Source organism: Myotis davidii, unplaced genomic scaffold (genome assembly GCF_000327345.1).
Source record: "Myotis davidii unplaced genomic scaffold, ASM32734v1 scaffold46, whole genome shotgun sequence".
Taxonomy (NCBI): domain Eukaryota; kingdom Metazoa; phylum Chordata; class Mammalia; order Chiroptera; family Vespertilionidae; genus Myotis; species Myotis davidii.
Window position 1 is genome coordinate 5,607,746 of NW_006383006.1, and position 14,111 is coordinate 5,621,856.

The 14,111-nt window shown below is 59.7% G+C and overlaps 1 protein-coding gene across 1 annotated transcript; it reads left to right on the plus strand.

Annotated features, from left to right (window-relative positions):
- The first annotated feature begins 4,786 nt into the window (after nt 1–4,786).
- Nucleotides 4,787–12,632, plus strand: LOC102756652 (chromosome unknown open reading frame, human C15orf52). The gene is made up of 11 exons (XM_006778091.2): nt 4,787–5,061; nt 5,823–5,936; nt 6,176–6,283; nt 6,842–6,997; nt 7,087–7,209; nt 7,786–7,982; nt 8,276–8,334; nt 8,942–8,995; nt 9,098–9,197; nt 9,730–9,772; nt 9,855–12,632. The coding sequence occupies exons 1-11, from the start codon at nt 4,852–4,854 to the stop codon at nt 10,389–10,391; spliced, it is 1,701 nt and encodes a 566-aa protein (XP_006778154.2). The 5' UTR covers nt 4,787–4,851; the 3' UTR covers nt 10,392–12,632.
- The last annotated feature ends 1,479 nt before the right edge of the window (nt 12,633–14,111 follow it).

Sequence of the window (14,111 nt, forward strand, 5' to 3'; positions counted from 1 at the left end):
TCTCTCATCGTAGTTGACCTCTTCTGCCTTGAAGCCTCTAGTCCAGGGCACACCACCCCTGGCCATTCCCTCTTGCGGGACCAGCCAGCTCTCTACCCCTCAAAACTTGCCCTACCTATCCCTAGAGGATGTGGCTCCACCCATACCTCACTGCCATGAGCGGCCCCTGGGGTGAGCTTCAAGGTGGAGGAGAGCCTGTCTATCCCATGCAACCCTCTCCGCCTGCCCAGAGGAAGGAGCACCCTGGGCACACGCAGGCAAGCCTGTCTGCTCCACGCTTCCAGGGTCCGCAGGCCTGAGTCCTTGATGTTGTATGGGCCTTTCCCCTCTCCGCAGTGCTCACCCCCAGCTGTGCTAATACTCTGAGGCCTCCTGCTCACTCTCCCTGGACCCCCACTGCTCTGCCTGGCCCAGACCCCCCTCCCAGCTCTGGACACAGCTTCCTACTTGTGTGCTCACCTCCTTGTCCCCCCAGCCAGGTGAAGCACACAGTAGGTGCCCTGATGGGGCAGCACTTGGCCTCTGGTGTGGGCAGCTCTTAGAAAAACACTCGAGTTACTTTGCAGCCTCCAGGGAGAAGGAAGATCCCCATCGGGGAGCTGTGCCACACAAGGGTTCACCTCCCACTGCTAGGCCTAAAGCTGGAAAGCTCTAGAGGCCCCGCCCGGGTGTGCCCTGAGAGCAGAATGGAGGGGTGGGTCCCCAGACCAGCTTTCCTTCTGCCTCTAAGGCAGCGGTTCTCAACCTGTGGGTCGCGACCCCTTTGGCGCGGGGTCGCCTAAGACCATCCTGCATATCAGATATTTACATTACGATTCATAACAGTAGCAACATTACAGTTATGAAGTAGCAGCGAAAATAATTTTATGGTTGGATCACAACATGAGGAACTGTATTTAAAGGGCCAGAAGGTTGAGAACCACTGCAAGTCTAAGGGCTTTGGCCCTGCCCCGCTCTGGCATGTGTGTTGTTGGGAGAGGCGGGCCCAGACTTTGTCCCTGGCACCTGGAGCCTACCCAGGACTGGTCCTTTTGGCCCAATCGCATGCACTCTGAGTCTTCACCCAGGGCCAGGCCTGGCCGGACCTGAAAGGCCTGCATATACTCTAATAGAGCGGTCGCCAACCTTTCGGACCTCACGGACCACCTGTGGTCCGCGGACCTCCGGCTGCCGACCGCTGGTCTAGTCAGTAGGACTGAGCACAGCAGTGTCTTCAGGCAGGAATAGGGGGAGTGGGGGAAGTGGGTCTGTAGGAAAAGAACACCATGCTTTAAGCCACCTTCTTGTCTCTCCTTACTCAGAGGGCTGCTGCCTAGTAACTGGGCTCTTGTGCAATCTAGCTTTGCCCATCCTCTTCCTCAATATCCACCCACCCACCCAGAGCTCTCCAATGGGCCCAGTGACCCCTAGGGGTTAGCCCCAGTCAAAAAGAACGGTCCCAGGCACCGGGACGTGAGCCTGGAACTGGACCCGGTGGGATCCAGAGGCAGGCGAAGCACAGGGCCTGTTGCCAGGAGCTCCAGTGCTGGAGATGGGTGGCAGCCAGAGCCTGGAGTTCAGAGGCAACAAGGCCTGGGGGAGGGGAGCAGGCAGAGGAGACTCCTGAGCGGGTGGGGCAGGAGCCCGGCCTTGCAGGATTTTCCTGGCAGGGAGTAGCATGAAGGGAGGCGCAGACAGGATGCTGAGAATGTACGTGCCTCAGGATCTCCTGCACCAGGTCACAGGTCTCCACACACCACACGTCCACAGTGTGTGCAGCCCCCGCACCCCTTGGGATGCCTCAGAGGAAGCATCCAGAGGTGGCTTTCAAGGTTCCCTGAGGCAAGAAAACTATTTTGAGCTGCACCCTAGTAGAGACACATACAGATGTTACGGTGTTTTTTCATTTCATTTGCCAGTGACTCGAAGTAGTTACACCTCATTTTATAAATGAGGACCAGAGGCATAAGGAACTTGCCAAAGCCACGCAGCCAGTAAGGGGTGAAGTTAATTTGGAATCTGCCATTGCACTCTGCCTCGTTTTATGACAAGGCTGAGGAAGGGCAAGGAGTGCTTGTATTTAACCATCACCCTTTCTGGAGACAGTGGCCAGGGTCTGAGTAGTGCGGGCTCCATGGGCGTGGCCTCTGCCCGATCGGTGCTCCCATCTCAGCCTTTCTTCCCCTGCAAGCGTTCCTCCTCTTTCCTTCCTCGACAAGAATCTCCAGACTTGCAGCCACCTGCCCTCAGGGTTGGCTCTGGGTCTGTGGACCATAGACCCATAATACCTTCCAAAGGGAAGAGATGTGACCCAGACCTGTGAGGGGTGGGGGAGGGCGCTGGGCAAGGGAGGCAGGTGCCCTGGTGGTTTCTAGTACAGTGGGGCCTTGACTTACGAGTGTCCCGACTAACGAGCTTTTTGAGATACCAACTGTCGACTGATTTTTTGCATTGAGTTGACAGAGTAATTTGAGTTAACGAGCTCCTTAACGAGCTCGGTCTCGGAACGAATTAAACTCCTAAGTCAAGGCCTCACTGTAGTTGCATCTGTGCCTCATACAGGCTGTGCAGCCTAGGCAAATGGGGCTACCTTTCTGAGCTTCCTCACCTCCATGCTGGTGGAGTTGGGAGGTGGGCATTACAGAGACTTAAGGAGGAGGAGCTGGGGGAGCCGGAGGAGTGAAGGGGAAGACCACGCCTCCCCAAACCGGGCTTTTGCGACTCTGCTGCCCCCTAGTGGTGGCACGGAGTAACAGCATCAGGGTCTCCTGGAACTTCATGCTGGTCATCTCCCTGCCTCCCCCAGACAGGGAAGGGGGGTTCCCTCTTAGTGGCCTTTACCAGCCCCCGCCTCCCTCAGGGCTGCCTGCGGTCTGGGTGAAAGGCAGGCACAGCCTGCCTATATATAAGATACGCACAGCTGCGCCCAAGATGGCATGGGCTATTCCCTCACATATTCATTCTGTGTGTGTGTGGGGGGGTGGGGGGGCTGTCCTTTTCGAGGGCGCTGTGCCAGGCCCTTGGCACCCATTTCTGCCCTCAGAGCGCCTCTGTCCAGCGGGAGAGCACACAGGCAAATAAGGCCCCGGAGAAAACAGAAGCGTGCGGGGCCGCTCTGAGGTGTGGCAATGGAACTCTTGGGCAGCCCAGGACCAGAAACTGCGGGGCTCTGACTGTTGGTTTGTCCCACGTGGGCCTCCAGCGGCGCTGTGCCAGGCCCTTGGCACCCATTTCTGCCCTCAGAGCGCCTCTGTCCAGCGGGAGAGCACACAGGCAAATAAGGCCCCGGAGAAAATAGGAGCGTGCGGGGCCGCTCTGAGGTGTGGCAATGGAACTCTTGGGCAGCCCAGGACCAGAAACTGCGGGGCTCTGACTGTTGGTTTGTCCCACGTGGGCCTCCAGCCCGATGGGCTTCTGCCACTAGGTCAGTGGAGTCCCTCCTGGCAGGCCCTTCCAGAAGCGCTGGGTCACCCTCGCCCGGGACGGCTGGATTTCTACCTGTGCCTCCTGTCCCCCTGGCTGGGAGTGGGACCCAGCAGGACAGCAGACCTTGCCTCACCCTTGCAGCCTCTTCTATCTATACCCCTCCTCCTCGGCCTGGTCTGGGAGCCTGGGCTGCAAATGTGGTCGAGAACATTCGTCTCAGCTGCATCTCCCCTCCCAGGCTGATGCTCTGCAGGCCTCTGGCTCCAACACGGGTGGGCAGCGGACGGGAAGCCTGCCGGCCATGCTCCAGGGCCTGCAAAAACTCAGCGGATGTGGGGGGCAGCGCATGAAGGTGGAGATGGGGCGAGTGTGCCCGAGAGAGAGAGAGAGGCCCAGGACCAGGAGCCTGGGTGCCTCAGTTGCTGGGAAAGTAGATGATGAGTCTGACTCAGTGGGAACATCCGGCAGGAAAGGAAGAGAGAGCAGGGGCATTTGCAAGGGAACTCGGGGTGTGTGGAGACTGAGGTGCGGTTAGGGTGCTGGGTGAGGGCCTGGCCAGGGAAGAGGCTAACCGTGGAGGGGAGGGGCGGGCCCCAGGAAGGGGGTTCCAGAGGAGCAGAGGTGGGACCTCTGGCTGGTCTGGGAAGACAGAGGGCAGAGGAGCTTTCTGCTCTGGAACCAGAAGGGCACGAGCCATGGCATGGGATTAGGGAAACGGAGGCCTTGTCAATCGGGGAGGCAGGGGACGCAGGCAAGCTGCTCCCCTGGGCACAGGGGCAGCCGTAGCTACAGGGAAAGTTGAGCGAGAAACTTTCCCAAGAAAGGCTGCTTCCTTTCTCCGGGTCAGGGAGGCCGAAAGGGCCAGCCCCAGAGAGCCTGGGCCCAGAGTCAGAGCCTGAGGAGGGAGGCTGGTGGCCAGCTGTGAGCTGCGGTGGCAAGGACCCTTCACCCCGTTCCGAAGAGACACGCACGGCCGAGCCTCCCAGGAGGGGCTGAACTTTAAAACACAGTTCAGCCTAAAGGAATGAGTGACTAATGGTGTTATTTTAGGTATGAGTAGTATTTGGTAGCAGCGACTAGGTCAGGTGAGCTTCTCGATCGCTTCAGATTATGTTCACGAGGGCTGGGGAGGAGAGGGAGGGAGGCTCCCCTGAGGCGGGGGCCCTCAGACCAGGTTGCTGAGGGGCTGTGTCCTGTGTCCTGTGGGCCTTTCTCTACTAAAGGGAGGGCTAAAGGCCGCCCATCTGGCTGCAGGCAGGCCAGCCGGGGCCTTGCTGGGCACAGGGCCATGGGGAAAGTGGGGCCTGGGGCAGGTCCCCTGTGTCGGCTCGACCTGCCAGGGAGAAGTCCTGTGGGTCTGTCTGGGGACACTGGGGCAGGGCAGGGAGAGGCGCTGGGCAGGACCAGCTGGCTGCCGGCGGCCGGGTCCTCGCCCTCTGAGGGTGGATGGGTGGGGGCAGCGGCCAAGGCGTTCCTGGCCGGGAGCCCAGAGGAGTCTTTTGTAATCACAACATGATCTCGTGTGCTGAGCAGCGAAGCCGACAGGGAGAGGCCGGCAGAGGCCTGGCTCCAGTGGCTCCAGTGTCCCTCCTGCTTCGGCTCCCCCGGGGCTGCTCTGGAATTCTCTCCGTGCCTGCTGTTGCCATGCACTCAGCTGTGAGTGGCACCTCGCCCTTGGTGGAGGGCTTCTTGGGGCTGGGAGAGGGTTGAGACATCAGGAAGCCATACTCTGGCGGCAGCTGGGCCTGGGAGGAAAAGGACTGTGCCTAGGCAGGCGGAGGGCTGGGCAGGGGCATTGGTGACCAAGGAGACCCTGCAGCCAGACACAGAGGGGCCTGGGCCTCCCTGGAACCGGCTCCCTCCTGTGCCCACTGCCAGCAGCTCACGGGCCCGAGAGGCTGGACCCCTGGGGACAGTGCTTTCCCACAGGCTGGGCGCAGGCCTGGGAAGTGGGGTCCAGGGCCTGGGAGTTCAGGACGAATCAGGGGCCTCTCTTCTCACTGTGGTTCTCGGCCTACGAGCCAAACCGCTCGCTCCTCGGCCTCCTGAATCCCCTGGCAACTTCCCAGTCACGGCAGGTTCTGCTGCCAGAGCCATTTATAACTCCCATTCCAGGCTGTGCTCAGCAGTGGCGCTCCCTGGAGAGCCGGGGGAGGGGCAGCCCCCTGCTGGGAGCCTGGGGCCTGGGTATGAGGCCTTGACCTGAGCCCGAGAATGCAGAGCGATGGGCAGACAGGCCTTGGGCGGGTGTGGGGGGGAGGGGGGCTGGGCCCTCTCTGTGCTGTCTCCCCTTGTGCCCCCAGCCCTGGGTCTCAGGTCTGTTCCTTGGGTGGTGAGAATCAGGTTGGTGGGGAGGTTGGGGCACTGGTGAGTGTTGGGCCCAGCAGTCAGGGTCGCAGGCCCCCTGCCCTCCGCAGGGGCCTCACGGAGCCGAGTCCCTGATGGACAGGCAGGAAGAGAAGGATGCAGAGCTGGACCGGAGGATAGTTGCTCTTCGCAAGAAGAACCAGGCCCTACTACGCAGGTACCAGGTGAGTGGGCTGTGCCAGGGGCGGGAGGACCAGCTGGGTGGGCAGGGTCCTCCCTGTCTGACCCGCACCCCTTGTGCGGCGGTCTCTCCCTGAGGGCTCGGGCTGGGGACGGGGCAAGGGTGGGCGTGGTCCATCTCAGAGGCTCCGGAGGGTCTTGGTGGGACACTGCCTCCTGGTGCCCCGCGGCGTCTGTGTCTCTGTGCTTCTGGGGCCTGTGCTGACCCCGGCTTGTCCCCCAGGAGATCCAGGAGGACCGGCGGCAGGCGGAGCAGGGGGGCATGGCTGTGACCACGCCGGAGCTCCTGCGCCCTGACAGCCTCACCGTCACCATCAGCCAGGTTCCCGGTGTAAGCCCCACCCGCAGGCAGGGCAGGCGGCAGGAGGTGGAGGCCCAGCCCACGTCAGGGGAGGACAACACCCCGGCCCTCTGCTTCTCCCACTTACAGTCCTGGGCTACTCTCCAGCCCCCAACCCCATGCAGCCCAAGCCACTGCTGTCCCCCATCCCCTAAGGGCCACAGCTGAAAGGCCAACAAATAGAAGCCTCTTCATACCCTTTTCAGCCCCACAGCCCTGTACATAGGCCTCAAAGCCTGGGCTACTCCTAAACCCCAAACCCCAGGGATCAGGGAGCTGGGACTGAATGCTAGGAACAGCGGATGAGGGACAAAGCCCCATTGTCCAACTGCTCTGCATTTCCCAGCTCAGAGATGACCGGTCACTGTGGCATCTTGGGCCCCAGGCCTCGATAACCTAATGCCACTGGCATGTGAACACCCATGGAGTCAGCTTCTCTGTGGGCATTCCAGGGAGGGCCAGGGTGGAGCCCAGCCTGGGGAGCCACCCAAAGGACCCAGCCCCCAGCATTGCCCACAAGGCCTGAGGGCAGAGTACCTCATTCTGCAGGAGAAGCGGGTGGTCAGCCGGAACTGGGCAAGGAGCACCCTTGGGCCTGGAGCAGCCAATGAGATGCCGGAGGACGAGGAGGTGGGGGACCTCGCTGATATTTTCTGCTTGGGGGAGCGGGTGGAGCTGGCCGTGACCATGGAAAACAAAGCCGAGGTGAGCAGGGTGGTGGGGGCAGCCCAGGGCCCGGTGTGCAGCCTCTCCTCCCCCAGCTCTGCCACATTGCCCACACTCACCTCCCCCAGGCCAAGCGGATCGTGAGTGAGAAGCCCAGACCGAGGAACTGGGGGGCAGAAGGGTCACCTGGAGAGGGCGTGGGCCGGAGCGCCTTCATGCACAGGACTGCCAGCTTGGATTCCGCTCCGAGGGTATATCTTCCAGAGGGGATGGGGGCATGGCCAGGCAGCACCAGCAAGAATTCCCACCCTTTCTTCCGTTCTCGGGCCAGTCCCTATGTTGGGTGGTCTTGCAGTGAGAGTCAGGGTAAGCCAGACCTGCGATCCAGCCCCTTACCCTACCTGGACCACTGGTGGCAAGTGGGTAGGGCCGGGAGGGAGCCAGGGACCGGCCGCGTGTGAGGTTCGACCTCTAGGTGGCAGCAGCACCTAGTCCTGGCTCTTGCTCACAGCCGCTGGGTGCCCTCACTCCGGGCCTGGCCACACACCCCTGCAGCACCCCCGTGGGTAGGTGCTACTATTTCCCCGTTTTACAGATGAGGAAATGGTACGCAGAGAGGTTAAGTAACTGCCCAAAAGACACAGCTAGCCAGTGGCTGGAAGCCATGCCTATGGCAAACAGCACGTTAGAGATGGAACATAGCCAATGTTTACACGGGGGCAGTGAAACCTTGGGAGAGGAAGGGGTTAGTAGGCTCTGGATTTCCATTCCAAACTAAGGGCACTTTCTGCTTCGACCCCATAGTTCTGAGTGTCTTTTCCTGGCAGGGTGCCCGGGAGCCCCGGAATCCAGGCCTGGGACGCTCAGCTCCCCACCGGCCAGTGTGGGAGCCCCTAGAGGAGGGCTGGGACTATGCGCGGTGGAAGCAGGAGCGGGAGGAGATTGACCTGGCCCGCCTCGCCCGGCACAGGGATGCACAGGGTGACTGGCGCCGCCCATGGGACCTGGACAAGGCCAAGCCCACGTGGGTGGCAGGGCAGGGAAGCTTGTTGGGCTGACATGCTGTGGGGCGTGGGGTCGGCTCACTGTGGGCGCTTTTTGGAGAGCTGGTCGGACCCTCCCCGGGTGGCGAGGGTCTGCCTGGGCCTTCGGGTCAGGGCTCTGTGTGAGCCCTGGGTCTCCCATCTTTCCTGGGCCCATCATCTTCCTGCTGCCCTCAGTTCTGGGGCTCGGGTGGGGGAGGTGGAGCAGGTGTGGGTCTTGCTGCAGCCTCTGTCCTCCCTGCACCAGCAGCCTGACGCCTCTCTGTCTCCACAGGCTCCAGGGCTCCAGCAAGCCTCGCGATGAGGGCCCTGGCAGGGCAGGCGGCACCAGGGGTGAGCCGCACCCCACCTCACTCCCTGCCCCTCTTTGGCTTTTTATTTTTTTTCCCCGTTGTCCCCCTCTTCCTCTCTTTTCTCTGTCTCTTGGTTTGCCACTTATTTTTAGAGCTGGAAGGAAGCACGGAAGAACATCTTCCTTCCTCTCCCTTGCTATCAGAGGAGGTCACCGTGTCCTCCCTGCTCACCCTTCAAACCACAGCTCCTGCCCCTGGTTCTGACCCCAGCTGTCTGGGGAGAAGCTCACCAGGAAGTCTGTGCTGGGTCCGAGTGAGCTGTTGGCTCCTCGCGGGCGAAAGCCCGAGCTCCCCTGCCCCTGGCCTGACGCAGAACAGAGCTCTGCGGATCCCTGGCCCCTTGTCTTGCACACGGGGAGGCTGGTGCTGGAGCGGCTGGCCTGCTACTGAGCCAGGAGTGGCAGTGAGCCAGGGACCCAGCCCTCCTGATGGCCAGACCAGGGCTCTGTGTGGGAGCCAGAAAACCCACAACTGGACCAGGAATGACCCACAGCTTCCTGGTCCTGGGAGAACTGGTGTCCCTGCTCCAAACTGGTGTTTGGATTCTTTGTCACCCTCCCTTTCCCCATTTCCTTGGCCTCACTTAGGTCCCAGGAGCCACCGGAAGCTACAGCCCCCACCACTGTCCCCTGATGGCAAAGGTGAGTTAGGAGGGAGGGAGGAGCAGGGTCCCATGAGCTGGTGAAGGAGCCGGGCTGCGAAGGCCCTTCTTCTCACCTTGATTTGTGGGCCGTTTCTTGCAGGTGGTACTACTCGGGGTGGGCCATCCAGCAGGCCTTTGGTGGCACTGGCCCTACACAGCAAAGCCCGAGGGACGGAGAGGCTGACTGGCAGGGCCCGCAGGTAACGGGGGCAGCGTCTGAGCTTGCAGGTTTCCTGGCTCCCCTCTGCCCCAGGCATTGAGGACCCACACTGGTCCGGGTGCCCGCTCCGGCCCTCCGGGCTCTGCCTCCTGGTTGACTGCTGCCTGCGGCCAGGTGGCCGGTTAATGAGACGCAGGGAGAGGCCATCAGCAAAGGCGGCAGCCGCAGAGCCTGGTGCCCAGGGAGGCCAGTGGTAATTACAGCAGTTCCCTTCCCCCGGGAAGTCAGGTGCCTTTCCCAGGCAGCGCAGGCAGGGACGTGCCTGGAGTCTCCACAGAACTCAGGGTGCTTCAGGCTTGGCCATAAATAGCAGCGGGGTACCTGAGATGGGGCTCAGGAGGGCAGTGTTCAGAGGAAACTGAATTCGGGGAGCAAGGCGGGTTGGAAGGGAGGCATCCCGGAACCTCATTCTGGCTCTGTTGCTCCTGAGACCCTGGAGCCACTGACTACGGTGCTGGTGACGTGAGTGGGGAGGATAAGAGTAGGGCCTACTGTGTGCTGTGTTTCTCCAGGTGGGAGACAAAGGAAGACAAGGAGGAGGTGGAGAGGCAGGAGGTGGGTACCTGGACAGAGGGTGGGGCGGGCTAGGGACATGAGCCCTGGCTGGCCAGCCAGCGGTGCCAATCTCTTGTTTCAGGGAAGTGAAAGCACCAGCCAGACTCTGAGTGAGAAGGAACATGCACAGACACAGAGCAGGATGGAGCAGGGCAGACCCCTGAGTGCTCCGGCAGCCAGCCCAGCTCCAGCATCCCCGGAGGGGACAAAAGGGGAATCAGAAGCTTCGACAGCCAGTCCCGTCCCTGGCTCTCCACAAAACACTGACTTGGTTCCCCTTGACCTCTCTCTAGGAGGCGCCGGCAGCCCCGGGCCTGGGAAGAAAAAAAAAGCGTGTGCCAGGCCTGGGGCCCAGGAGAGTCCCGTGTCCCCGTGGGATGGTTCTGAACAGCCTGTGTGGCGGGATGACCCCCAGGCTGAGCCAGAAGTCCAGGCTTGCTCTGAGCCACAAAGAGGAGCAGGGCCCCTAGAACCCAGAAAAGACAGGCCTGGCAAGGCTGGGGCCCAGCAGGGCCTGGCTCCGCGAAGCAGGCCCCCCAGAGGAACTGGCCAAAGAGCGAGGGGCACAGGAGGTGTGAGGAGTAGAAGAGGGGGCCCTGGCCCTGCAGGGAGATGCTGAGCAAAGCTCCTGGGAGCCGGGCACCAGGCTGGGAAGAGAAGGGAAGATCGCAGTCAAGAGCCTTCTTGGTGATGGGCGTCTGGTTGCTGTGGCTTGTGGCCATCTGGCTCAACAGTTTGGCAAACTCTCTGGCACAGTGACATGTGGGGGCAAGGAGCTGTCCTTCCCTGCACCTCGTGTGCACATCCCTGTGCATGTGTGTTTCCCACCTGGTCTCTGAGGCTGGTAAGCCCTCTCTTGGGTCTACTGCTGCCTCGGCCACAAGCTGGCCCTGCCCCGCCCCACCCCTGAGGGAGAGAGCAAGGCTGAGAAGCACTTAGCACCTGGCTGGGTGGCCTCCCTCTCCAGCTGCCAGCGTCCAGCCCCTCAGTGCCGGCACCCAGCAGCTGGCATGACCAGTCCAGGCCTGGGCCCTTCCCCTCGCCGCTGCCTCGCACCCAGATGACTCACAGCCCCAGATTCACACGGTGGCCAATCCAGCGGCCAGAAGCCTTCTGCCCTCTGGAAAAGGAGGCTGAGGCCCAGAGAAAGGGAGGCCACAGCTGCAGAGGCTGAGCTGGGGCTAGAAGAGCAGGCTCAGGTCTCCCCTAGAAAGACTTCCTCTCTGGAATGGGGTGAGAGTGGGAGGAGAGGGGACAGTCTCCTCTCCCCACAGTAAAGTGGGAGAGCTTACCATCAGGGACCACCCCCCACACCAGATCAGACACTGAGTGCACCCTGAATGGGGTCAGGGAGCAGCCCTGCAGCCTGGGGTCATTTCCTGCCATCGCCTACTTCCTCCCCCCACCACCTCACTGCACCACAGTCCGGCAAAAGCAAGGACTCAGACAGGATCTCAGAGATGAGAAACAGCAGCTCTCCATAAGTATGACAGCAGGGCTTGTCTTTCCTACTTAAGTCTCCATTTCTGCCCCTCCTCCGAGGCCCACGTCTGGTGAATTATCCAGACTCCGCACAAGCTGTGGCTTCCTCTCAATTCAACAAACATTTCCTGAGCGCACACTACCAGCAATGCAAGCCTGTGGGCGACAGTGACTTTGCCAGCAAGGGGGAGGGAGGAAACCTAGTCATCGGCAGATCCCGGCTGCACAGCAGGAGCCGTTCTTCAATGTAGGTGCCCGACAGGGGACAGAGACTGGGATGGTGGTAGGAACCCTCCCTTTCTCATCATGTGAACCCTTTGCCCCCCAAGCCCTTGCCTGGATCTTCCCATGGGACCCCCCCCCCGCCGCTCCCCTCCTCTCTGCTCCTGCCATGGCTTGTCCTCTCTGGCCTCCCCAGCTTCCCTAGGTTCTCTGGGGAGTATCCAGATTGTCCCCAGGATTTCCATTGTCAAAGGGAGGCCTTGACCATGCGGTCGCAGCCTGGGCTTCCTCACTGGTTCTCACTCCACCCTCCCCAACTATTCAGGAAGCGTGAGGAGGGGCTCCGACGGTTTCCATCAGTGCTTCTCACACATGAAGGCCCAGAGTAATGCAGATTCTAATTCAGCAGGTGGGGGTAGGCCTGGGAACTTCAATTTCTGATGCATCTCCAGCTGGTGCCTATGCAGCTGACTCCTGGACCACACTAGAGCAGTAAGGGTTTGAACCAGCATATATGGGGGCTGGGGGCAAAGACAGGCTGGACTCTCCCTGCCTGCTGCTGGCTGTGTGAGGAACGAGGAAGCGCTGCCCCTGTGTGGGGAGCTTCCTGGCTTCAGAGCTGGTGGGAAGCTGAGGCAGCTGGGAAGATGCTGGAGAGGCCAGTGAGTGGGGCTGCCAGCTTCCTGTGGTGGAGAGTGAGGAAGCGGGTGGGACAGGGCTGGGATGAAGGGGCTGGAAGAGGCTGGTGTGGGTTGACCAAAGGGGTTTGGAAAAGGCTTGGGAACATTCCTATGCGTATGGGAGGAAGACCCCTGTGAAACGAATAGGCAAGAACGAGAGAGTCCCAGCTCAAGCTTTCCTCTCGCCTTCCAGTCACACAGATACGGCGTTGGAGCTTTGCTCTGGCCCTGGAGCCCATGACTCCCAAAGGATGGAGCCGGGGTAGGCACAGCCCTTGAATGCAGGTGTCTCCAAAAATAACTGTGATCAAGACTTTGAATTCTAAGGTTCACAAACTTCTCCCAATGCCAATGCTTCCAACTGTACAGATGTGCCTTCATTCGAGGGGAGGTGCCAGGGCACGTTGACTGTGGGATGGGGGTTTAGTATTTGGGCAGAGCTCTGGTTCAGTCCTCACAACAGGACATAAGCAAGAGAGAAAGCGGGGCGGAAGGCTGTGGACAGATAGGGCTTCTCTCCCTGAGGGTCGCATCCAAAGGATGTTAGGAGGAAGGGAGTCACGAGGGGCTGGAAAGAAGACTGGCACAGGACATCTTCCCTGGAGGAAGAGGGTAGGGCGAGGCAAAGATCACTGAACTTTAACAACAAAGGGGAGCCCTGCCCTGGCCAGTGTGGCTCAGTGGTGGAGCACCGGCCCACGCACCAACAACTCTCGGGTTCGATTCCTAGTCAAGGGCACGTACTTGGGTTTGTTCCAGGCCCCGGGTTGGGGCATGTGGGAGGCAAGCAATCGATGTGTCTCTCTCACAAGAATATTTCTCTCTCTGTCCCTCTCCCACTCCCTCCCTTCCACTCTAAAATAATCAATGGAAAAAATATCCTGGGGTGAGGATTAACAACAACAACAAAAAGGGAGCCCTTCTTCAGAATAAAGGGAACCAGCTATGAGGGCCACCCCTCCTGCTCTAAGAACCAGAGATGGAGCAGGAGGGAAACGTGGGTAGGTGCCCCTCCACAAACTCGGGGTCCTGGAAGGCTGGCTTTCTCTCTTCCTGGATCCTTAAGGCCTGGTTGGGAGCCTTCCTCTTAGAATCCCTTCTCTTCTCAACCAACTGACAAGATTGCTCTTAAAAGTGGGAAATTCTTCATGAGACATGGCTTTCAGGAGCCCAGGCACAGAGCTGGAGGAACTAAGGGAGGGCACAGAGTGTAACAGGAAACCAGCAGGGAGATGACAACTTTACCGAAGGCCTCAAAACAGGGAGTGCAGAAGAGGCAGGAGGCATCTCTGTGCTGGGCCCATATCACTTCGCAGAGAGGAACAGCAGACCACATTGTAAGGGAGATATGTGTTTTGTCTTAAAAATATTTTTTATTTATTGATTCTTAGAGAGGAAGGTTGAGGGAGAGAGAGAAACATTGATGCAACATCCATCAGCTGTCTCCTGCACTTCCCCAACCCGGATCGAGACTGCAACCTGGGCATGTGCCCTGAATTGAACCAGCGATCTTTCAGTGCATGGGACAAAGCCCAACCAATTGAGCCACACCGGCCAGAGTGGGAAGGACCTTTTTTGATGATGGGACAAACATGGGCCTTGAGATCCAACAGAATCTGAATCCTGTTTGCCATCTGCCAGCGGGATGACCTTGGTCAATTTAACTTCTAAAAGCCTGTTTTCTTATCTGCAATATGGGGCTGGTAATACCTATCTTGAAGGGTTGTTCAAAAAATTAAAGATAAGAGTACAAAAAATATGCCTGCACACAATAGGCACTTTATTAATAGTAGCCTGGCACCTGGAAGGCACTTAGTGAATATTTGTTGAATAAATGAAGTAGCTATTTGGTGTGACCTGTCTACTTTGTTTCCCATCTTTTCTTTTACTTTCTCTTCTAGTCTCATCTTCACTGGGTCAGTACACCCTCAGGGAACAAGGGATGGTTTATAGAG